Source organism: Phaethon aethereus, assembly GCF_964289735.1.
Source record: "Phaethon aethereus genome assembly, chromosome: 1".
Taxonomy (NCBI): domain Eukaryota; kingdom Metazoa; phylum Chordata; class Aves; order Phaethontiformes; family Phaethontidae; genus Phaethon; species Phaethon aethereus.
The window spans coordinates 194,588,641-194,612,878 of record NC_138575.1 but is presented as its reverse complement, the minus strand read 5'-3'; the positions used below and the strand labels follow the sequence as shown (position 1 = coordinate 194,612,878).

The 24,238-nt window shown below is 36.6% G+C and overlaps 1 protein-coding gene across 4 annotated transcripts in view; it reads right to left on the bottom strand.

Moving 5' to 3' along the window:
- Window positions 1-272: 272 nt before the first annotated feature.
- POSTN (periostin) overlaps window positions 273-24,238 on the bottom strand; it is a gene marked incomplete at its 5' end in the record, with an annotated part of 37,411 nt that continues 13,445 nt past the window's right edge. Inside the window, 18 exons of one of the 4 annotated variants that reach the window (XM_082008964.1) lie at window positions 273-573; window positions 1,134-1,175; window positions 3,255-3,341; window positions 5,552-5,632; window positions 6,052-6,129; window positions 7,010-7,099; window positions 7,765-7,860; window positions 11,751-11,798; window positions 13,995-14,040; window positions 14,601-14,668; window positions 15,035-15,137; window positions 15,307-15,437; window positions 18,104-18,234; window positions 20,095-20,231; window positions 20,799-20,947; window positions 21,833-21,967; window positions 22,128-22,340; window positions 24,039-24,180. In XM_082008964.1, coding sequence (XP_081865090.1) covers window positions 533-573; window positions 1,134-1,175; window positions 3,255-3,341; window positions 5,552-5,632; window positions 6,052-6,129; window positions 7,010-7,099; window positions 7,765-7,860; window positions 11,751-11,798; window positions 13,995-14,040; window positions 14,601-14,668; window positions 15,035-15,137; window positions 15,307-15,437; window positions 18,104-18,234; window positions 20,095-20,231; window positions 20,799-20,947; window positions 21,833-21,967; window positions 22,128-22,340; window positions 24,039-24,180 — 1,818 coding nt within the window. In that variant the 3' untranslated portion in view covers window positions 273-532. The remainder of the gene's footprint in view (window positions 574-1,133; window positions 1,176-3,254; window positions 3,342-5,551; window positions 5,633-6,051; window positions 6,130-7,009; window positions 7,100-7,764; window positions 7,861-11,750; window positions 11,799-13,994; window positions 14,041-14,600; window positions 14,669-15,034; window positions 15,138-15,306; window positions 15,438-18,103; window positions 18,235-20,094; window positions 20,232-20,798; window positions 20,948-21,832; window positions 21,968-22,127; window positions 22,341-24,038; window positions 24,181-24,238) is intronic. The other 3 variants (XM_082008966.1, XM_082008965.1, XM_082008967.1) reach the window with 3 other exon arrangements.

The window sequence follows — 24,238 nt, the reverse complement described above, 5'->3', positions numbered from 1 at the left end:
TGATGAATTTTGACATATAAAAAACATATAATACTACTGAACCAAAAGTGCTATGTTAACCATCTCATATTTCCTTAGATTACTCTAAGAGTCACCTGAAGTGATATTTTTCTAGAAGTGATCTAATTTCATTTATATTTCTTATTTAGTGGAAATAATAATAATAAAAAAATACACTCTGTATTGTTCCCTGCTCTTTTTGAATCCAATCCTGCAAACACTTACTAGCCAGCGTGAGAAGGAATCCTGGTTCTGCAGAAGTTGATGGCCCCCAGCAGTTCCAGGATCCCACCCTGCATAGTGCATACTATCAAGAGCAGTTAAAGCACCTCCAATGGTCTACTCCTACTGTGCTAGCAGTGAGTATCTGCAGCTTCACATCTTTTTGCAGATTCATGGTTCAGTTTACATTATGTTATCAAAACAACGTCGTTTTCTAATGTTCTCATTTTTTTTTTTTAAAACAGTTTCTCTTCCTCCCAAAGACCATGCTGTTCATTTGTAATTCTGTGGATTTTATCTTGGAAAGCTTTTAGGGATAAGCTAGTCTTGTCCTCCTTCTTGCTGTTCCCCCTGGGAAAAATGGAAAAAGAACCATAATTCTTACCTTTAATTATATATAATATAGTTACACTATATACTGTATTTGCTTGTGAAACAGACATGTGAAGAGGAAAGATGAAACCTGATGTCGAATCTTTCACTTTTGTGCTGGCAGCTAGGAAATTACGAAATGATCTCACAGCTTCTTAATTGATCAAAATAATGTAGAATCAGTGAGTTACAAATCCCATGGTGGGGAATCCCACTGTGTCATTTTCACAGTGTTAGACTCCAGAGTCAAATATCACTTCGATGGCTTTATTCTAATCTGAAACACTGTTTGACCAAAGTACATAATCTAAATTGTTTTCAGCTAGAAATATATATTACAAAAATGAAAATAAATATCTAGAAACCCAGTAATTAACAGTACCAAGTTTTGTTAAAATGTCTATTTTAAAAGCATAAATGCAACTCTTATTTTCAAACTCTGTTTTCTTAAGGGTATTTTTTTCCCTTTTGACTTTTAACATAACTGAGAAAAATATTTGGTACGCGTTAAAATGTTTAAATATATGTTTTCTTTTTACCTTGTGTCCTCCTGGTTGGTTGTACTTTCCGTACAGGTGCTTCTAGAAAACAGAAATAGTGCAGTCAGAAGTTATTTGTAAGAGTCTTTGGATTAAAACTCAGAAATGTTGGAAACCCATTGCTGACTTCCGAAGTTTGTTCTTTAAGGTTTTCAGTAAATTAAGAATTTTGCCCCATTATCACGTTGACCTGAAACATGAAACACCTGAAACAGGAATGCTTATAATACAATTCACACATTTCCATCATGTGCAGTCATCCATTAAATCTTACCAACATTTCAAAAGTATTTTTATATTTTAACAGTATGAATTAACCTATTATTCACGCTGATCTCCTACAGATGGTTACATGATGTAGGCAGGTGCCAGGACGTTTTGCCCATGCTCTTCATTCAGCAAACACCACTTGACACAGTCAGCAACATACAAGCTCAGATTAATGCACAGCCCTGGTCTCAGTCTCAGATTTTGGCAGAGGATGTCCAGGTCTGCTGTATAGACATTACTTCAGGAATTATTTGTAAATTATATGCTTGAAACTCAACCATCACAAGATGTTGGCCACATTTTCAGCTCTTTTTGGGGCTTGATTTGTAACTGCATTGTGAGTCCACAGTATGATTCCACATTTAGAGTTCAGTTAATTTTCTCAGAGACTTCTGTTTTAAAGGTGAGAGGTAGAACCAGGATTGTTGAATAGGTACCACCCTCATTTGCAGATACATCTCTTTTCCAAAATACTGACTCAGTGAAACTATGGAAACTTTTTCCTCTTTCTCATCAAACCTTGAGACATTTTTTTAAACTAGATGTTTTCTCATTGGGAGGAAAACCATTTCACAAACATAAGAGATAATTCTCTCACTGTCACAGAAATGTTACTGTGGTAGTTTTTCTTCTTTACAACCATGAATTACTTGCATCTTCACTTAACCAGCTGCAGCCAGTTGTCTTTTCATCCTGAGGTACAGGGTATATAAATGCAGAGCCCTGAGGTACAGGCTTTACCTCATTACAGCTGAGGCTAAGCACTGGGTGTCTGCACCAATGTCATAGAAAATTTCAAGATCTGCACTGCCCTGACAAGGACAGAACACGATCCATCCAAAGCATGCTTTTCATACTTACATGCTGTCCATACCATTATGCTTTCAGGTAAACCTCATGGTTGAAGATCACACCTGTCTGTCATTTTCAGGCAATAGTTGACTTCCCTGCATGTCTGGTACTACTCAACATTGAAGTTATACAAACACTATGGTATACCTTCAGTATTTAGCATAGAGTTAAAAATTTAAAAAGTAGAAACATATTTATTTAACTTTATTCTGCACAAGTCATAATAGGTTTTTTCCTATGAATTTAGTTCAAAGGCTGACAGAATGACTTATTCTGCATTATTAGAATTGGAAAAGGACTTACATACAAATACAGAAGAAACTCTAAGCAAGTTACTTCTTAACTTTGAATGAAGATCATTAAAAAAATGATTGTTAAACTTGAAGAAAAATTTCTGGTATAAAGTCAGGCTGAATTGTATTTGGCTCCTTTAAGAGATTCATTTTGGACCTCGACACCATTCAGCTTTTTCAAACCAAAGAACTTCCCGCATTTAACAACAGGATAAGGGTAGAGAAATTCCAAGATCCTGTGAGATATTTACTTAACCCCATAGGTTATATTCCCTCCACCCTGCCCCCCCTTCACCAAGCTGAGAACCCCTCACATCAACAGATCACATTAACACTGACGAGAAAAAACTAAAGTTAAAAACAACTCACGTGGTCTTCTTCTGGATGTGCTGCTTAGAGAAAAGGCAATTCTTATGGCGCGTGTTCCTTCAAATGTTTTTCCTAAGCTTTGTGGTTAGACATTTCCTCTTGTCTACTATGCTTGCCAAATCTTTTAGTTACTTCTAGCCACAAGGTAAGCCTCAACATTTTGCTCTGCAACACCAGTGAAAGAATTCTTTTCCAAAACAATTATCAAACTCTTCTTGCTAAAATACTTGCTTCAGACCTAAGTAATTTTTGTTAATTGATACTATAAAACCTCACCTGGAATGATCACTTCAGACAAAGCAGGTCTTAGTGATACTGGATTTTTAGACAAACTAACCTTCCAGATGGACTTTCTTGATTTCTCTCTCGATAATCTGTGGCTCTCCCTCAATTACTTTAGTAACCTTGGTGTACTCAGTTCCAGCTACGATAAGCATCAAAAACAAAGGAGTTAAATCTGGCATAGCATTTTCTCATATGCAAGGAGCCTTCAGTGGAAACCAGTGTGGGTGTAGGTGTATGCAGGCCACCATGTTATTCATGCTATAAGGTCCTGCTGATCTCCTTGGCCCTGCCACAGGTGATTCCATCTCTAGGGCTGAGAGTCATTCATTGCAGTTTTGTTTCAGCAAAGACTGCCAATTGTAATAAGCAGTGCTGGATATTGTATGAGTAGAATTACAGCCCATATGAAATCATTCTTTTACTTTAGACAGTGGTAATTCATTCATTTGTGACTGGACTTGGATTTAAATGCTTAGGAAATTTTCAATAAAACAAAAGTGATTTGATGTAGACAAGAGGACCATAAAACATTACCACCATTATCACCAAAAGCCATAAAGCAGCATGTGTATCTGCTTTTATTGGATAAACATATGGTAAGGTATTATCATGGCAGCCAAGGGCAGCTGACTGGATAAATCAAGGAAAAGACAGAGAAAAATCAAATTAAAACAAGAGACAAGTCTGCCTATTGGGTCCATTCTGTAAAGCAGGATGTTTATGCAGACTAACATATAATAGCAAGGAAAAATAGCAAGAATTCAAGAGACAATATTGTCTTTTCCAAATTTACTACGAAGAAACTATCTATCTCTTTTCCGTACACTTGTAGGATCACTGTAGGATGTATCTCTACAGATTATGTCTATTTAATTGTATACTTCTGTAACTGAAGATGAATACAATTACAATTGTAATTGTTAGATTCTGGCATCAGACCTGTCACCAGAATTTTCAACAATTCTACAGATGAAGTTTGATCCTGCTCTTTCTTGCCTGGTTGAAACCAATAGAACATAGTCCAGTATATGGAAGAATTTTCTTGCTATAATTTCTTTCATTTTCAACTTTCCTTTTAAATATTCAGCGCTGAAATAGGCATCTCCAGAGAGCAACTCTTTTCACATAGCTGGGACACTTAAGATAGGATAAGATGAAAAACCCTCTGGAAGTTCCTATTTCTTGCCAATGATTATAGGCAAATCCTGGCTTAGAGATGTAAAACTAAGATTCAGATATTTAAAACAGACGAAAGATATACAGTGAACAGTATTCATAGCCATATCTTGGCTTTTCTCTAAGACTATCTGTATTACAAACTAGCATGGTTTTGTTTTGAGGAAAGCTGTTCAGCCGTTCAGCAATTCAGCAATTTCAGCAATGAAATTTTTTACTTAACTGAAGTTTAAGTCACATCCACAGAATAGTGCTTTTGAAGGACTACAAAATTTATTTCAGTGGACACACACATGGCTGTGAGCTTCTTCACTGGTATTCAGGTTTGTAATTTACTAAAAAGTGAACATAAAATGAAGTGGATTCTGTTAATTTATGCCAAGAGAAACATCCATACATATTTTTGAGATTCTGACTCAGATTTACACTAATATTTACTAAAAACACAACACTTGAATTCTCTTTCCTTATTCCCCATTGCTATTATAGATAGTTCTTCTAATCTACATTAAGCAGAGAACATTCCAAATTCACAGATAAAAATTAATTTCATAAGCACAAGTTCTTTCACTAGTTTTTTACAGCTACTGGTTATGTGTTGCCAAAACTGTTAGAATTAAGAGAGCAAGAAGGAAAGAAAATCATTCCTTGGAATGCTATATTTGAAGAGAATTAAAGTTAATGCCTTGATATCCATCACCTGTAAGCATTGAAAGAAGGATGCTAAACATGCTTTTAATTATTAACAACCTGAGGGCAATGAATATTCATTTCTGAAGAACTGATAAGTAAGATTAATTTGGCCTATTACAATACTTTCCACTTCATAAGTGCTTTTCACAGATTTAAATTTGCTGAAAAAAAGACTTGATAGCTAGTGGAATAAATCTTCATTGCTCCCCCAAGTTTTAATTAGATAACTTTTTAAAGACTGAAAAAACACCATTTTTTTTTTTCCATGATCAATATAACAAAAAATTGATTAATCAAACTTTGGTACTTATTTCCATTTCACAGACATCTGGCACTTCATATATGGCGTTCTAGTTTTTTCCCCATTAAAATTACAATTCTGCTAGGTCAGTCTTTAAAATGTTGAGACCAACGTATCTGAGAGGGGTTTCAGTTATTGTAACCTGTTGCAAAAAGGTTAGTTATAATACGCTGAATTACCTCCCTGCAGAAGTCTTTTGATTTCTTCATCTTCAAGTAAATGACCATCACCTTCAATAAATTTGGTCACCTTGGTAACCTCTGATAGGATACAGGTTATAGCAAAAAATTGATTTACAGAAAACAGTTGAATATCTTTTAATACCATATTGCTGAATTAATCAGCATGTCATAGCATTTTGCTGAATTACATAACTCATCTGTTATGATATTAAATTCCATGTAAACACTGCAAACACCATATTGCATGACAAACATAACATACTATATATTAGACCCAGGCAGCCTCAACTCTGGAGCTGACTGAAATGTGAAGATCAGAGACTCAAACCAGAACGTTAAATTTGGGCATTTCTCAGTTTCTGAAGTTTAATCACTGGATATGATTTTGCAGTATGAACACCTTTGCTGAAAACATGGAATATCCATTCAGTAATTACTTAAGCAATATAATTTTAATTATTTTTTTTCAAGGAAGGAAAGAAAACAAAAATACTAACCTTCTTCAAGCAATTTCTTTAACTTTTCTTCATTGTCTGGACCACCTGCTGTAATTCTGGTATATTTTATTTCAGGACCTGGAAAAAAAGATGTGTGAGACAGTGACTTTAATCAGATATAACAGGATTGCCTTGTAAGTTATTTCGTCTTGTTTAACACCTAGGATGGTTCTGTCTTTAACTTGATTTAACCAGCTTTTATATCATTTTATCTTTCACTGTGTCCCAAATTAAACTGAAAGAGGGTTACAAATAGTATTTAGAGCTATTCCGCAAAGTACTTAGACAAGTTTCTAGGATTCTAAAAGAAATATCTATGTAGTAGGTCAAATACAACTGAAATTGGTCAAAGAGTTCAAAAGTTACTGTGGAAGAAGATCAAGGCACACAGATGCACATTAATTTTATCTTATATTAGCTGAATACAAATGTCTAACTTGTGGATGTCAGATCAATCTAGGCCCCTCCTTACACGGAAACAGAGAAGTTATTTTTCTGAAATGATTGTCAGGGGAGCCTGGGATGACATGCAAAAGTAGGTCTACCTTTGGTCAAGTGAAACCTACCTGGAGATAAACAACCCAAAAGTTAACAAAAAGAAAAAAAGTCTTCTTTCTAAAGCAGCCAGACTAAAAAAGTGCAATAAAAGCAGTCTCATCCTGAAATGGTAGCAAAAAACTTGTAAAAGCAGACACTTCACAAATACATAAAAAATAAAAAAAAAGCAAAAAAGACAAGTTTTCGTTGTTTTGCATGCTGTTAAAATATTGATGCCATTTCTGTATATGTGTGTGTAGCACACAGATAGAATTTGAGCCATACATAGGCAGTGGGAAGCATTAGGGAAAATTAAACTCTCCATGAAATACAGTTTAGGCATTAGGACAGAACTTCAGATGTGTTACTTTTGTATGTAATGGTGAACTCCACTAAGTATGAATAGCTCAACATAATTTACCTTGAATAATTCTTTCTTCTGTTATTTTTTTCTCTGTCACTTCCACAGGTCGCCCATCAATGATTTTGGTGTATGTTTTAATAATTGGTTCTACAAGGATTTTTAAATTGAAGACATTAATCAAGCGATGAACAGTGTGAAAAGTTCTGTTTTTGAGATGCTGAAACTTACTGAAGCACATAAGGAAAAAAAATAGCATATTTTACAAAAAAAAAAAAAAATCATTGAGGTTGGAAAAGACCTCTAAGATCATCAAGTCCAACCAATATTCAGAGGAGACCAGGAACTAAGTTTCCTCCAAATTTAAGATGGCCATATGCTCTTTTTCCTTTAAAAGAACCCTAGGTGTGAACTTCGCAATGCCTCTAGCAAAGCAGAAGGCAAAGTTTACCTCTCTGCTTCATAAAATTGCCTTTCTATCACAGAATCACATACTGCATTTTTGACTGCAGGACTACAACCATCAAATAATTCTTAACTGAGACAGATGTTATGTCAGCATGCAGAGCATTTCTAACACTGCCTTGACTGTAGCTATGGGATACAACTAGGCAAAAAAAAAAATTTTTGAAATGCATTAGAAGTGAGAATGAAATAATGCAACAAAATTACAGCACTTCCAAATGGTCTTGTTAAAAACAGAACAGTGGTCTAACAAATCACATGAATCACCTACATAAAGTAGAAACTTCCTGAGAATAGTAAATGTTTCAAATTTTAACTAATACAAATTGAGTTGCTGAAAGCATACCAACCTCCATGAATCACTTTAGTTATTGTCTCCCCTTCCCTGACTATTTTGAACTCAGGTTCCCCTTCAATTAATTTAGTGAGCTGTGTGATAGATGGGTCTGTGATATGGGAAAAAGACAACACATTACAAATTGTCATAAAAATATTTATGGTATTCCATGGGGCTGAGATGAAGCTAGTATTACCCCCCTCTTAAATAAACCAGATGATTGTAATAAAGGATTTTTTAAATCTGAGAAGCCATTTGCAGCAATACTGTACAATCTTGCACTTTCTCCTATGCTATGTTAAATTTAGATCCTATTGCACACATTATTTCCAATTTTTTTTTTTTTACTTTCATGTATCTGATGTTTTTAACATCTGTTGACAAGTCTCAAGCAAAAACCAGATCCTCAGCAACTGAAAGGAAGTTGTCTTCTATGTATATTGGCAAGAAACATACTCTGTTGCATAGCTAGAATCCTATACCTATCGCTCAGCTAATGATCAGCATGAAAACTATTGTGTGAAAGCTTAGGAAAGAACTAGAGAGAGAAATATTTGTCACGTTATTTCCTACTGACTGTACAGATATCCAAAAAGAAACTAGGTCTTTTAATGAGAATTCCCTTATGGAGTTTTTTTGTTTGTTTGCTTGGTTTTTTTAATTTGTTCTATTGGGGTTTTTTTACTTGGCACTGTTTTTTAAGCTACCAAGACTTGGATGGTAGTCATGCAGCTTAAAGAAAAAAAATAAACAAACTGCAGAGATCAACTGGAACAGCTGTAAGGATATTTGTCAATATTAGTGGCTATCATTCTTTGAGTTGCATGGGAGTTGTCACCTTGATTTCAATGGCCGGAACAAACCTTTTAATCTTGTGCAATCCCTATAGACTACACTGATCCAAATATGTCTCTGACAGGCCAGAGCAGCAGATACTAAATAAATTAGGAACATACCATTAATGCAGTCAATTAACAGGGATAACATGGTTCTTCTGTAACAAGTGTTACAGCAACATCTTCTACTTAAATTGTTGTAACACACATTTCCCTTATTTCCTATTCAGAATTAGAAACTTAACGCAGTCCATCTCTATCACTTTCCTTAAAACTCCCTTAAAAATCTTTCTTTTTCAGAATTTAAGTAGAAGTTGATATTGCATAGACTTATTTTTTTAAATTACTGATTTTGATGTAAAAATAACTTTTACATTTTATTATTTTATAAATGTATTTATTTATAAAATTAACTTCAATGCTATAAGCAGTACAATTCAGGCTAACTAATGTCCTTTAATGATAACAAATCCAAGCATACATCTTTGTTCACTTTTGCAGCAGGAGATGATTGTATAAGTTAGACTTTAGAGATAAATAATTAATTTATTTACTGCAGATGAGATTATATGATAGAATCATAATGATCCTTAGTTATTATAGAGGTCTATTCACCTACTCTGAGTTTTAAATAGCTGAAAAACCCAGTGATTTTTCTTTTATTTTCTAACAAATCTGGCTGAAAAACATTCATAAATATTGTAAACAATCATAGAATCATTAAGGTCGGAAAAGACCTCTAAGATCATCAAGTCCAACCATCAACTCAACACCACCATGCCCACTAAACCATGTCCCAAAGTGTCACATCTACACATTTTTTGAACACTTCCAGAGATGGTGACTCCACCACTTCCCAGGCAGCCTGTTCCAATGCCTGACCACTCTTTCAGTAAATAAATTTTTCCTTATATTCAATCTAAACCTCCCTTGGCACAACCTGAGGCCATTTCCTCTCATCCTATCACTGGTTACTTGGGAGAAGAGGCCAACACCCACCTCACCACAACCCCCTTTCAGGTAGTTGTAGAGAGCGATAAGGTCTCCCCTCAGCCTCCTCTTCTCCAGACTGAACAACCCCAGTTCCCTCAGCCACTCCTCATAAAACTTGTGCTCCAGACCCCTCACCAGCTTCGTTGCCCTTCTCTGGACACGCTCCAGCACCTCAGCATCCTTCTTGGATGGGGCCCAAAACTGAACACAGTATTCAAGGTGCGGCCTCACCAGTGCCAAGTACAGGGGCACAGTCGCTTCCCTAAGATTACAAGATTCATTCGCTTGCTTCTGTTCTAAATTTAGAGATATTTTTGCATGTTGAGAACCCATTAAATACCAACATACATTGATACACATGAAGAATGTTAATGAAAAAATGTCAAAGGTATATTTATGAATGTTTATAAGTCCTTTTTTCTTTTTTTCAGATTTCTAAATTACTGTACCTTCTTACGTGATTGATACAGCAGATGTATGCAAAACAAAAGTTAAAGCCATAGTTCACTATACTGCATAGTCTATCATCAATACTTTGAACATATAATCCATTAATATATGGATCGCAATCAGATCTAACTCTTCAGATCCCTTTAACTTGCTTATGTATGGACAATGGAAGCACAACTCCAGTAGAAAACACTGAGAAAGGAAAGAGCAGACATCAGCCTCTAAACTTGGGGGGTGGGGTGGGTTTTTTTTTTTACTGAAATCTCCTTTCCACCATGATTTGTAGAACTTCCTGACATATGTTGCAAAAATTAACATCCAACTTTGCCAGCTTTTTTCTACAGGCAGTTCTGGGCTTATGTGGTTTTGATGGCAGCTGCTGCTCACTACTGTTACTACAAGCAAGCTCATAAGGGCCAGAATTGGCTTTATTGGGACTATTTCTGAATCAGCAGCAGAAAGGCTGTATTGGCCAGCGAACATTCCCTGGAGTGTGTCCCAAAGCAGAAACACTGTACTGTCAAATGGAAAGGAGTAACTCTTCAATACTCACTAACTTAAAAAGTAATTTTTCTCTCTCTGGTGAATAACACTTAGTTGTACATTTGACTGTAGAAGTGCTCAGATGTTTATTTCATTTCTTTAAAAGAAGGTTTTGTTTCATTTAACTTTTAACTTCTAAACATCATGTAAATCGTTTAAAATATATGTGCTGTCTCTGGATTTAACATAGAAGAAGAGGTACTTTCAGAGAGTGATTCACCTTCATCATAGATAGTTTTCTAAAATATCTTTGATGAATTACCATGTGGAATCATTTATCCATTTGTGTTGCTCTGTGGATCTGATTTAATGATGGAGACTAGGCAACAAAGACCAGCATATATACTAGATGGTGTTTAATCCTAGGTGGGATGAAGCACAGACAAACTGTTGAAAAAGCAAGCTCATGTCACTCTTGCTGGGATGAAGTCCTCCCAGAAGCATGTTGAGGATAAAATTTTTGCAAGAGATTTTTAACTGCCTTTCTCCTCAGTTGATCTCCACCAGACTCTTTTTGAGCATTTTTATTTCAGTGGGAAACTGGAACTCATTAGCAGTGTACCTGCTCTAGTGAAACCCATGGGTGTTTTAGTTAAGTTATGAATCACAAGTATTTTGACAGTCCCCCAGCCCCACTTTTTGTTCACTTCAGTCTCACCCCTCATCTTTAGGTCATGCTTTTTCCTTGAGAAATTGAAAAACAAAGTTCACCTAACCATTCTTTCCAGGCATCTAACAGATATTGGTATTTAGAACTGATTGAAAACTCTAGAAAAATGAACTGATTTTTTTTTTCTTCAAAGTATAAGAAAAAAATCTACTTAACTTTAAAAAAAAACTGTTTTAATTAAAAAAAATAAATATTTTTATTGAAAGTTTAGTAGTATTTGAGGCACTTAAATGCTTTGAAAAAAGACTATCTAAAAATATTTTTTAAATGACTGTAGAAAAAGGAGAAAATCCATTTTGGGAGAACAACTGTGGGAAATCTTTTTATACAAAAATATTTCAGCCAGTTCTAATTGCAATATTTGTATCTTTGCTTTTCCAGCAAAGTGCTGAATGTCCTGGGTTTCTTATGTACAAAATGCATCCTGTTAAAGAAATACATTATATATATATTCTGTATATATATATCAACATATACAGAAATATATATACTAAGGGCCTTATTTACCTTCCTTTCTGATGATGGGCTGGACGTTGCTTTCAATTATGTTAATTTCTGAAAGTATAGAAAAATGGAATATGAAGCACATTCCATTCTTACAGTTTCTTTATGGCAATGATCAGTTATATTTGGTCTGGATGTAAAGATGTAGATAAAATCACAGATATTAATGGATGGAAAAGTATCTCAAAAGGATCTAGAGAATGGATCTCAGTTTTAGTTACTAAATGGTGGTGTATACAAGTCACTCGCAGACAGAGTCTGCTGGCATGCTACTTGCTTTTGTGTCTTATGAAACCCACTCGTCATGAAAACCCTGATAACGTAAGGTACATAACAATAATGGCTCATAAAATTCCCTGCCTAAAGATTTGCACAATTCCCTGAAATATCTTAAATTTAAATCTTTGCCTTTACATTAGGGGGCTGACCTGGTGAACAGAGGAAGCCCTCTGACATTCAGAACTATTCTTACACTTGATAGAACGTCATGGAGACCATGACTGTGGAGTCCTTGGGAGATTAAGTTGTCCCTCTACAACTAGGACAGACTCAAGTATTCCTAGAACATCTCTGACATTGTTATTTGATTTGTATCCATTTCTAGAATCCTTCACTGGTAGAGGTCCCAGCCTTCCCATTCCCACATTCAACTAAATCAACAGTTACAACCTTCTTAATGTTTGACATTGACCTCCCTTGCTTCAATTTACAGGCATTGCTTGTCTGGCTAATCTCACTATCCGTGGAAGATAGACTCATAGAGCATCTCAAGTTGGAATGAATCCATAGGATCACTGAGTCCAGGACTAGTTAAAATTAAACCATATGACTAAAAGCATCATCAAGATGCTCCTTGAACTCTGACAGGCTTGGTGCTGTGACCACTTCCCTGGGCAGCCTGTTCCAGTGACAGACCATCCTCACAGTAAAGAGCCTTTTCCTAATGTTCAATCTGAACTTCCCCTGATGCAGCTTCATACCATTTCATTGTGTCCTATCACTGGTCACCAGAGAGAGGAGATCAGCACCTCCCCTTCTGCTGCGCCCCTGGAGGAAGTTGTAGATGATGTGATGAGTCTCAGCCTTCTCTTCTCCAAGCTGAACAAACCAAGTGACCTCAACCACTCCTCATAAGTCTTACCCTTGAGACCTTTCAGCACCTTGGTTTCCCTCCTCTGGACACACTCTAACAGTTTGATGTCCTTCTTATATTGAGGTGCCCAAAACTGCACACAGTACTTGAGGTGGGGCTGCAACAGTGTGGTGCAGAATGGGACAATCAACTCCCTCAACTGGCTAGCAATGCTGTGCTTGATGCACCCCAGGATAGAGTTGGCCCTTTTGGCTGCCAGGGCACACTGTTGACTCATATTAAACTTGCCATCAAGACAGATTATTCCATTTTTTGTTCCAAAAGTCTTTTAACTTCAGTGTATCCATTCTCAATTTTCAAAAACCTAATGTCATGTTTTTCATTTCTACTGAGAAATGTGTGTAGAATCCTAGAGAAGTTTAATAATTTGCCTAAATTTATATTCCCTCACAAGCCACATTTATATTTATTTTCCTCAAATTTATATTCCTCACAAGCTTCAGTAGGATCTTTGTCTTCTAACAGTTTGCCTCAGCAGTTTCTACTTCATACACAGAAACTAAATGCAAACTCTGAGAAAGACTACAAGAGAGCAAAACAGGTTCCTTTTTTATATTTACTCATTAAAGAGAAAATTGTTGGGGCAACTGCCTCCCATACAAGCCTCATATTTGCACATATGGGAAACAGGTGGAAGAGATACACTCTGTCCCTCTGAAAGCATTTATGAAAATTAAACCATCTCAGTGCAGTGTTTGGTCTACGCTACATCTTGGAGAGTCAGTACAGTACAATGCTATATTGTAGAGAGAGTCAGTACAACTCTGCTATGCACCAAGCACTGAACCTTGGCTAAAAGCTGCAAACCAATCTTTTCCATATGTATCTTGCCTATTCCAAAGAGTCTGAACAGCTTACTTCAGGGTTACTTTCCTGTCACATATCTGGAAAGGGAAAAATATACATACAGTAGCACAACAGCCAGAAACATTCTACTTTGAGTCTTTCTCTTCCTGTGCTTCACTGGCACATTATATTCTCCCAGAAATTTCTTTTTTTTAGATTGAAAAAAAGATCTACAATTCAAGATTGGAATTGGCAACATTTTAAAAAGCAATCTCAAAGCCATCTGGAAATATTTAAAATGAACTTACTGTAAAACGTCAGTGGAATCTCTTTGAAGGTACTGTCACGAACAAACTATAAATACAGAAAAGTAATTTTAAAATTTAAAAAAAAGAGCACTTGCCTTCTAGTTTCCTAATAAGCATGGGTAGGATTCACTGCTTCATTGATGTAAAAGTTAGGCGATGCTGTTTGCCTAGGTCCTCTCCTTCACTGTTGAGGAGGATAGCTGAGGTAGATGCCTATTTTCCTCCACAGGCTATTGAGGCCGGTGGGTTTAATGACATAGTGATTTAGCCACTCACCTTCTTTCAAAGGGGGATTGCCTCAAGGATTGAGAAGGAATTTGTTTTGCTGGAGTAATAAAGTGTACCTGAACCAAAGAGCAGATTTGGGCCAGTTCACATTAGAGTTATCCAAATGCAAATATTCTACAATTATTTGGTGTTGAAAAACATAAATTCTAATTGCTGAGTTGAGTGTATCATTCATTATTACATTTGGGTAACTGGGAGCTATTGAATGTGTTGCCTGCTGAAGATAGAGAGGGACAAGAGAATCACTTATGAATTATAAAGTACATGGTTTCACAGATCCTGCCAAAAAGAACGAAGGGACCATTATTCAAAGAGTACCTTAATTTGAATGTACTTAATCAACTTCTTCAGGATTGTGAGCAACTGATCATTTCCAACAGGCAGATCTGACAAAAGAAATAGGCATGTAAGAGGAAACATACATCTGTGTTCATTTTACTTTCATTATAGTGATCGGGAGATAAAACCACTCTCAAGCACTCACACAAGTGTGCATTTGTACATATACATTCTTCCATATTAGTGAAAAAGGCATCTTGTCTTCCATATACTTGACTTTCATAATATTTCAGAGAGTTGCCATTGTTTCAAGCAATGGTCCTCCATAAAATGAGTAGTGAGGTAAATTTGCTGTTTCTTATTCCACATAGGAATTATATCTTAAAGGAATTAGCTTTTTAAAGTTATTGCACCTACATAACATGTAAACAGATTCAGCAGAGTGTGCGTAAATTCCATGAACTAATACTCACCTGCTGGATATAGGAGTTTATCAATAACATGAATGACACCATTGGTTGCCATGAGATCAGATTCTCTTGATTTCAGTTCATTAACCAGAAGAGTATCATTCACCTGGTAAAAGATTAAAAGAGAACACAAGTTATCAGGAACATCAAAAAACAAAACCAAAACCCTAACAGTGTTCAGAGAAATGCATCCCATTCTGTAATGTGGATAGACATGGAATGTCAAATCCCTATTACAAGGCTGTATCAGGGAAACTTCTTTTTCAACACTTAACTGTTTTCAAGTAGAGTTTCCCTCCTTGGATAGTTTTAAGAATGTTTGTCACACCAGGCTCAAAGCCACTTCCAATGAAAACTCCTTGTGTCAAGTGGTAAAGGAGAATGTTCCTGAGAGCATTCTTGTCTCCTATTTAAAAAGAAAAGTAGGAGTAAAAATTAAATGGTAATGAATAGTTACTTCTGGAAATTTTAAGGATTCATATAGGCTTGATCCTGAATTAAGCATGGTATGAATGAAACTACCATGAACACATATATATTGAACCTGTTAAAATGATGATAAAGAGAAAAAAAACCCAACCATATGACAAAATGGGACTCAGAACATAATCAGAAAGATGCTATGAGAACTCCTGTGCAAAAGAACAGAAAATCAGCCAGCATTTTCCTACTTTCCTGTATTATTTTCTCTTCTGTTCTTGTGCCTCTAGTGAGAATTTTTTGCCCTTTTCCTAAATATGCTCCACATTTGCTAACACAGTAATTTCAGGACCACTAAGCAGTCTGCAGTATCAAATTTGACCAGTCTACTAGATAAACGCCAGCCTTAAAACTGTTGCAATTAAAGGGAATCATAGCTAACAATATAATCACTCTCTCATGGCAACACCCTCTGAGATGACTGGGGATAACTCACAACTCTTTATATACACACATCTTGTCTCATCTGGGGCAGGAGAAAGTTGCTATTTTCTTCAGTCAGAAAGGGAGGAGTCATTTGGAGTGCCTGTTTTGTTTGTTCTTACAGAGAACAGACACAGCTTGGAGAAGTTGGGAAAGGGGGGAAAAAACCCTATTCCAGCAAGGATTTCCATATTTCAAAGTTTGACATTCCTATTTGGGAAGAAAAGAAAACAGCCAACATTTTCAAGACTGTCTTAAAAAGGAAATGGATTCTGAAGCCCAGGTTAGTATCCCGGCTGGGTTCTCAGGTGCTCTGGGTTCACGGAGGTTCAGAATCATAGGAAGGGCTGTAGGAATACCCACAACCTGTCCAGTGTACCTAGCAGAGCAGTTTTAAAACACATCTGCCTGTGATTACATTGAATCTTGACCATTGTATTACAAGTTTCATATCAGAATTACATATCAGAATTATGCTGATATTGATTGTTATTAGGAGTTTCAGCCTTGATGAAACTGCAATGGAAATACTGTTTAGTTATAACTGTTTTCTGGTGTCTCTCTGAGAGAACATGTTCCTTTTTCTCCCTTTTGCTTTGATCACTGATATTATTGCAATTCAGTTTACTACTGAAGTGCAATTAAATGCTCTTTTTCTTCCTACTAGAATTAGAGATTTTGTGACTGAGTCGTTCATAGATAGCATCAAGTTACATACAAAGACTAAACACCACCGTTCAAAAATTTTCATAAACTATCAGATTACCTTTGTTCTATGCCACAGTGGTTACTGGATAAAATAATATTTGTTTTGTGCCTGTCTTACAGATAAACAAAGTATTTATTTATATTCCTTAAAATTACATATTTTAAATTTTAATTTTTATAGAGAAAGAAACATAATGTCTTTAAAGAAAGCCAAGACAGAATTCCAGAAAGTAATCTGACAAAAAATGGACATTCTGCTGCAAAAAAGTAATGAAGGTAAATTAAAACCTCATCTGCCAAGGAAAGTAAGTAGAAACTGAGTCACAATTATAGGAAAAGATAGTACATAAAGCCCCTTAAAAAGCGGAATGACAAATATAGTTTTATTCTTAACTATAGAAAAAATCCAAAATGGCATGGGCCTTGAGTACAACATCAGGCTGCGAATTGAAGACAAAAATAGACCTGAGAAACTCAACCTTAGTTAATAAAATAATTATATAGTCACATAAAAACTACAATGGCGTCTATCCAGTTACTTCAGTTCACAGCCTTGAGACAAGCTTCATTTCATTTTATGGCTATTAGCCATTTAGGCCATCTGTTAATTTACTGTTAGTCACTAGAGACACCACACTTAAAGGTAGTTTAGACCACTATCATAACTTTAAATGTCTGAAGAGATAAATCAAATTCACAGTGCCTCAATACTGAGTGAAAGGCTGTATAGAGCTGCTGCTTATCAATGCTCTTTGCTAGACTCTTTGAAGTCATTGAAGATTCATAGGATTTAGCTTCATATCTTTGAACTTTGATCTGAAAAGTGCAGGAACAGAAAATGTGATTGATGTTCTGGATGTCACAGAAGGTCAGTCACATGGACCTTCTCTCCCGCACTTGTGCACAGGTCAGATTCACATTGCTCTCAAATCAACTAAAAATTTATATAGTGCTGTGGCCACAGACCACCACTCTAGTGTGAAATTCTGCAGGAAAGTTTGAAGTATTCACTGTGCATTTCTTCTCTTACGGAAATAAAGCATGACATTAAAGAAAAGGAAAGATAGGAAAGTCAATACTACATGTCTATTACTGTAATGGTCAACACTAGAAAAGAAACGTGATAGAAGGGACTTCTCTGTTTAAAAAAATCTGTAGCAAGGTTGAATGACGAAAAGTTGAAGCCAATTAAACGAAGGCAAATTTTAACCTGGAAAGTAATTACATCTTGGAATAATGTATCAAGGAATGAAACTTAAATTTAAATTCAAGTTGAGTGCTTTTATCCAAGAAGATATTATCTCTATCCCCCAGAAGGAATTAATTTAGGGAAGTCCTATGACCTGCTCTATGCAAAAGCTAAGCTGTTCTATCAGACATCTTTTGCGTAAGGAATGGACTAGCCACCCTTCCCATCAATTGCACTTTTGTTTGTATTTCTAGATTTCTTATGTTACTTACTTATCAATATATCCTTATCGTCATCAGTCAAACCTTTAAAGGCATCATTAGTTGGAACAAACAGAGTCCATTCTCCAGGTCGTGAGAGAACTTCATCTAAATCTGCAGCTTTCACCAGGCTGAGGAAAACACTGTTTACAACAAACAGAAAAAAACAGAAATACATTCTGTTGAAGTGTGGAAACTATACTTGGGTCCAGGCACTTAGTTCGCTTTTTTTTCTGATAGTGTTTCAATCTTCAAACAGTCTCACTATTTCCCCAGAAACAAAAGACAGTGGAGGAGGAAAATGAGAAGTAAAAGATAGTCTTAAGAGTAGCAGACAGGAAAAAAGATTTGAGGGGGAAAAAAAAATAAATTGGCAGCTTGGATCAGAGAAGAGTTCTTTGAGTAAAAACTCCACAGATGAAACAGATGAAAAGAGGATGCTGTATTGAGTTTATGTGGCAAGGTTTTTGTACTGGGGGGCTACAGGGGTGGATTCTGTGAAAAGCTGCTAGAAGCTTCCCCTATGTCCAATAGAGCCAATGCCAGGCGGCTCCAAGACAGACCCACTGCTGGCCAAGACCGAGCCCATCAGCAATGGTGGTAGTACCTCTGGGATAATATAAAGAAGGAGAAAAAACCCCAAACCAAACAAAAAACAAAACTGCACAATTACAGCCAGAGAGAAGAGTGAGAATATGTGAGAGAAACATCTCTGCAGACACTAAGGTCAGTGAAGAAGGAGGAGGAGGAGGTGTTGCAGGTGCCAGAGCAGAGATTCCCCTGCAGTCCCTGGTGAAGACCATGGTTAGGAAGGTTGTCTGCCTGCAGCCCATAGTGCTCCATGCTGGAGTAGATCTCCATCTGCAGCCCATGGAGGTCCACAGTGGAGCAGATGTCCACCTGCAGCCTGCGGAGGACCCCACACCAGAGCAGGTGAATGCTCGAAGTAGGCTGTGACCCTGTGACAAATCCACACTGGAGCAGGTTTTCTGGCAGGACTTGTGATCCTGTAGGGGACCCTTACTGGAGCAATCTGTTCCTGAAGGACGGCACCCCATGGAATGGACTTCCATGTTGGAGCAGTTCATGAAGAACTGTAGCCCATGGGAAGGACTCATGTTGGAGAAGTTCATGGAGGACTGTCTCCCATTGGAGGGACCCCACGCTGGAGCAGGGGAAGAGTGTGAGGAGTCCTCCCATTCAGGAGGAAGGAGCAGCAGAAACAATGTGTGATGAACTGACCACAACCCCAATTTCCTGTCCCCCTGTGCCAATGAAGAGGAGAAGGTAGAGAAAACCAGGACTAAAATTAAACCTAGTAAAAAGGGAAGGGTGGGGAAAGGTGTGTTAAGATTTGGTTTTAGTTCTCATTATCCTACTCTGATTTGATTGGTAATAAATTAAACTAAATCTGTTTTGCCCATGACAGTAATTGGTGAATGATCTTTCCCTGTCCTTATCTCGACCCATGAGCCTTTCATTCTATTTTCTCTCCCCTGTCCAGCTGAGAAGGTGAGTGATAGAGTGGCTTTGATGGGCACCTGGCACCTAGACAGGGTCAATCCCCACAGGTGCCAAGGGCAGTTGGTCTCTTTAGGAATGTTAAATGAGGTTGTGCAATCATGCTGCTCATATGGAATTGTACTACTCGTTAATGAAACCCCCAGACTCCCCTGCATTTATACCTCTAGATGTATCATCCAATCCCTTTTGTCCTCTTAATTCTCTCATTCTGGTGTCTCACTGACTCCTGTGTGCTGTTAACGACCGTTCTAGCATAAAGTCTGGGAGCCCTTTCAGCATACATCTGTAGGAGAACACTCTTTCTCGTTCCCCCCCGCAACCCCTCTTTTTCTTTTGAGGAGATAATAACCCCTTCCCTGCCCTCCCTGCTCCCCAAAATCCGATAATCAACAGTCCACAACTATTTCTCAGACAAGCTGTGCTGTATAAACCATTACCTTATGTAGGAAAACCTCAGTGCTGTCAAAACTGCTACTCACCTAAAACGCTTATCGTTTCTCAGCATTTCATGCAATGTTTTTTCTGCTGGATTGATGATCTGTCTGAAGATGTGAATAAAACCATTCCTTCCTTCTTTGCTTCCTCTGACCATGCATGAATTTTCAATACATACAGCCTGATTAAAGGAGAAACAAGTGTTGCTATTCACACAATGATACACATTTAAGCATATTTGATAAAATGAGATGGACGCATACTTCCCAACAGAGTCCTAAATTGAAAAATAATATTCATGTATATTTCCTACAGTCAAATTGTGTGTTTTTGCCATGAACTCTGCTATTTTTTGAGAAAGCAAAAGTAGGAAATTCTGGAGTAAGATAATACAGTGTAAATATTTCCAAACTTGATTTGTTTCCCTTGATTCTTAATTAGTTCTAAAAACTAGCTTTAAAAATACGTAATGAATGGAGTGCCAAATCTGGAATTCTGTGTTGTTTTCTCAGAGTCTTACATGCAAACAAAGTTCCCATCGATAAAGATCAGATTTTTATTTTTTCCTAGCTTAAAATCTTAAAAGATTGAAAAAATTATTAAAAATAATTAAAAATATAAAAATATATTAAAATATTAAAAATCGTTAAAAATTGGAGGGTGCATTCAGCTTTGTCTTTTGTTCTTTCATTCTTTCATGACTCTTAATTTTCATAGTTGGGATTGTTAGAAAGCCCCATTCACTTACTGTGCGATACACAAAGACTCTAAGCAGTTTTCCTCCAATTGTCTCCAGCTCTTGTCCATTGTACAGTTCATTGAGCCCAACTTTCACTTTTATAATGTGATTCTGCAGGATTGTTTTAAGAAGGCGTTGATCCATCCTTAAGGTGTCATCTACAAAGCCATTTAGATATTAATATATAGCTATTTATATAGTGAATTTTTGATCAAATAAAGTTAACTGTGGACATTACATTAAAAGACCATGGAAATACTGAATCTTTCTTTGAAATGCTTGAGTTAAGGCTTGGGCAGATCTGTATACACAGAAAATGTACAGAAAAACAGAAAAAAACTGTAAAAGAGTTTCTGTAAATTGCCATTCCTTAAATTCAGACATGAACTTTTGACATAACCCTGATTAATTACTATAAATAATATGGCAGGTGACTCAAATGTGGGCCTGCTCCATCTTCTGAATTACTGATGAAGTTCTTATTACGCCTTCTCCTTTCTGCATGTACACCTTAAAACCTTTCCAAATTTTCTTCTGTGGTGGTGAGTTAATATTTGAATTCTTGGGGGGAAGTGCAGGATGTCCATGTGGTCTACATATACACAAACACCTGGTTTATAGTATATTTGTATCAGTTTCTCTCCGCTTTAATGTACTGAAAAATACCAATCTTCTTGTACAAAGTTTTTCAGAAAAAATAGATTGTGAATCTAATGCAAGTAATGCAAAGTTTAAGGGAACTGGAAGCTCATTAATATCTTTCCTTTCCCACAATCTGTCTGTGCATATTTTGTATCTTATTTTAGTGGTATTATTTCCATTAAGAAATGATACCACTAAAAACAAGCTGTGCAGCCTGGTGGTTAGGCTTGTTTTGTCTTTCTGCATGGTATGTATTTTGAAAGGATGAAGTATCTATTTCTCTATGGCTTTCTTTCCTTGTAACTTAGAACAAGTAGTGGGGCTTCTTTGGAAAACTGTCAGTTTAGTACATATTCTTGTTTATTTTGACATCCAGAGCATAATCTTTTAAGGCTACTAACCTGAGAAAGCACCATTCAGAGGTACTAGGAGAGTGTATTGGCCTTCTGGTCTTAGAGATGATGCCAGTCCTAGCTGTGCCACCAGGTCTGTAAAAGTAGTCTGCTGGGCACCCCCAAGCTCAATGACTTGCTTGGCTGCAAATAAAGGAATAAGAAAAGTTATTTTAACATGCAATTTAGTCCTTTTCCTGATTTGGATTCTCCATGCTTATCCATAACACTATATTTGAGGGAATGTAGGTAAGATTGCAGAAAACATCTTCAGTGTAAGAAGTTTTTCATAGACAGCACTGACCAGAATCAGGAATCAGCACTTCATCAATGAGGTGGATAACGCCATTGCTTGTCACAATATCTTTGCGTTTCACCATCTTCCCTCCATTCACAGTCAGACTTTCACCATCACAACCAACTTCAACTGTGTTTCCTTCCAAGGTTTCATAGACAGCTCCTCCTGTGATGGCTTCAGAGCACTGGAGAGTATTTAAAATATGGAACTTTACGAGAGCTGTGGAGAAAAGAGCAGGAAGTTCATATATAGGTGTTTGAACACATACTCATATACATATATCCCACACATATAAGTGTGAGATAAACTATTACATCACACTATTTTTAATAGTTTACTAGCATATTTGCTTATTCGCTCTTATAGATTCTTTAGTGGAATTTATTTATATAAGAATTGATACTATAGGCTTCTAAACAACCTCTATGGTCAAAAATATTTGGCATTCCTTATATTACGAAAACTATACTGGTTATGCTGCAATCTTGTCATGGTTTAGCCCCAGCCAGCAACTAAGCACGATGCAGCTGCTCACTGGCTTCCCCCCACCTGTGTGGGATGGGGGAGAGAATCAGAAAAAAAACCCTCATGGGTTGAGATAAAGCAGTTTAATAGAACAGCAAAGGAAGAGGAAATAATAGTAATAATAGTAACAATAATACTGATAAAGGAATATACAAAACCAAGTGATACACAATGCAACAATTGCTCACCACCCAGTGATCAATAGCCCATCCCTGAGCAGTGATTGCCACCCCCTGGTTAACTCCAGTTTATGTACTGGGCATGACATTATATGGTAGGGAATATCCCTTTGGTCAGCCTGGGTCGGCTGCCCTGGCCGTGCCCCCTCCCAGCTTCTCGTGCACCTCCCTGCTGGGAGTCTGAAAAGTCCTTGACTTGGTATAAGCATGACCACAACTTAGCAGTAACTAAAACCATCAGTGTGTTATCAACATTATTCTCATACTAAATCCAAAACACAGCACTATACCACCTATTAGGAATAAAATTAGCTCTATCCCAGATGAAACTAGGACATATCTGCATGGAACAGACTATATAATTCAGTGACTGCAGATGATACGCTCCAAATGGACCTCTGAGTACAACTCTACAGGCTATGGAAAGTCAGCTCCCAATTTATATTTTGTTATGCCTTACTATATAAGTGACATTCAGTGTACTATCCTCTGTGGGTACCAAAAGAATTATCCAAAAATTCCTGAAAGCAAACCGAAAAAAATAATAAGCCACAACAAAAATGCAGTGTTATTTCAGTATTCCATTTTTAGTCATTGTCTCACATTAAAATTAGCCCAGATCTCCACTGAGATACCAGACAGTGACTTCATCAGGCTATAATGAAATGATAGAGACTTGTTTAGTGCAGTGGAACTCACAAATGAGTAGAAATATAGCCTTCCATTTCTTAGTGGTCCATTACATTACCGTTCACATAACAAACTGATTTAGTTATTATTTAGTTTTATTGTAGTTCTCAGAAGAATAAGTGTGCTGACTGTTACAGTTTGTCAGAATATATACTATTAATTCTGGCAGAACTTGCCTTTTACAAGAACATGTCAAATTTTTTATGAAAGAGCTGTTAATGAGAAAGCTATGACAGAATCCCACATTCAGATAACTCTGCATTTCTAGAGGCAGCAATCTCTATTGGAACTATCCAGCTGAACTATTAGAAACACCAGAGTACCTATATTTTCACAGTTTCCTTTAAACTGTTTTGGAAACAAAGTTTTCAGTGAATTTGAATAGGTAACTGGAAAAATCTGAGGTGGAAGAAATAACTATGAAACTACAGATGCTTAATTTCAGAGCTACTAAGATAATGCAGTTTCGACCTCCTGATTTACTCACCTGTATTTCTCATTTGCAAAAAAAAATGTTACATACCTTCAGAAGCCACCTTGTCACCCATGATCCTTTCTAAGAGTCCCCTTGGCAGTCTCTCAAAAGCTTCATTAGTAGGAGCAAAGAGTGTGTAATGACCAGGCCTTCCAAGAATATCCAAGACATCTGACGTGATGGCAGCAGCCTAGAGAATAAATTTGGTTTTTAACATAGGTTATTTAAAATATTACCAAAATACATTA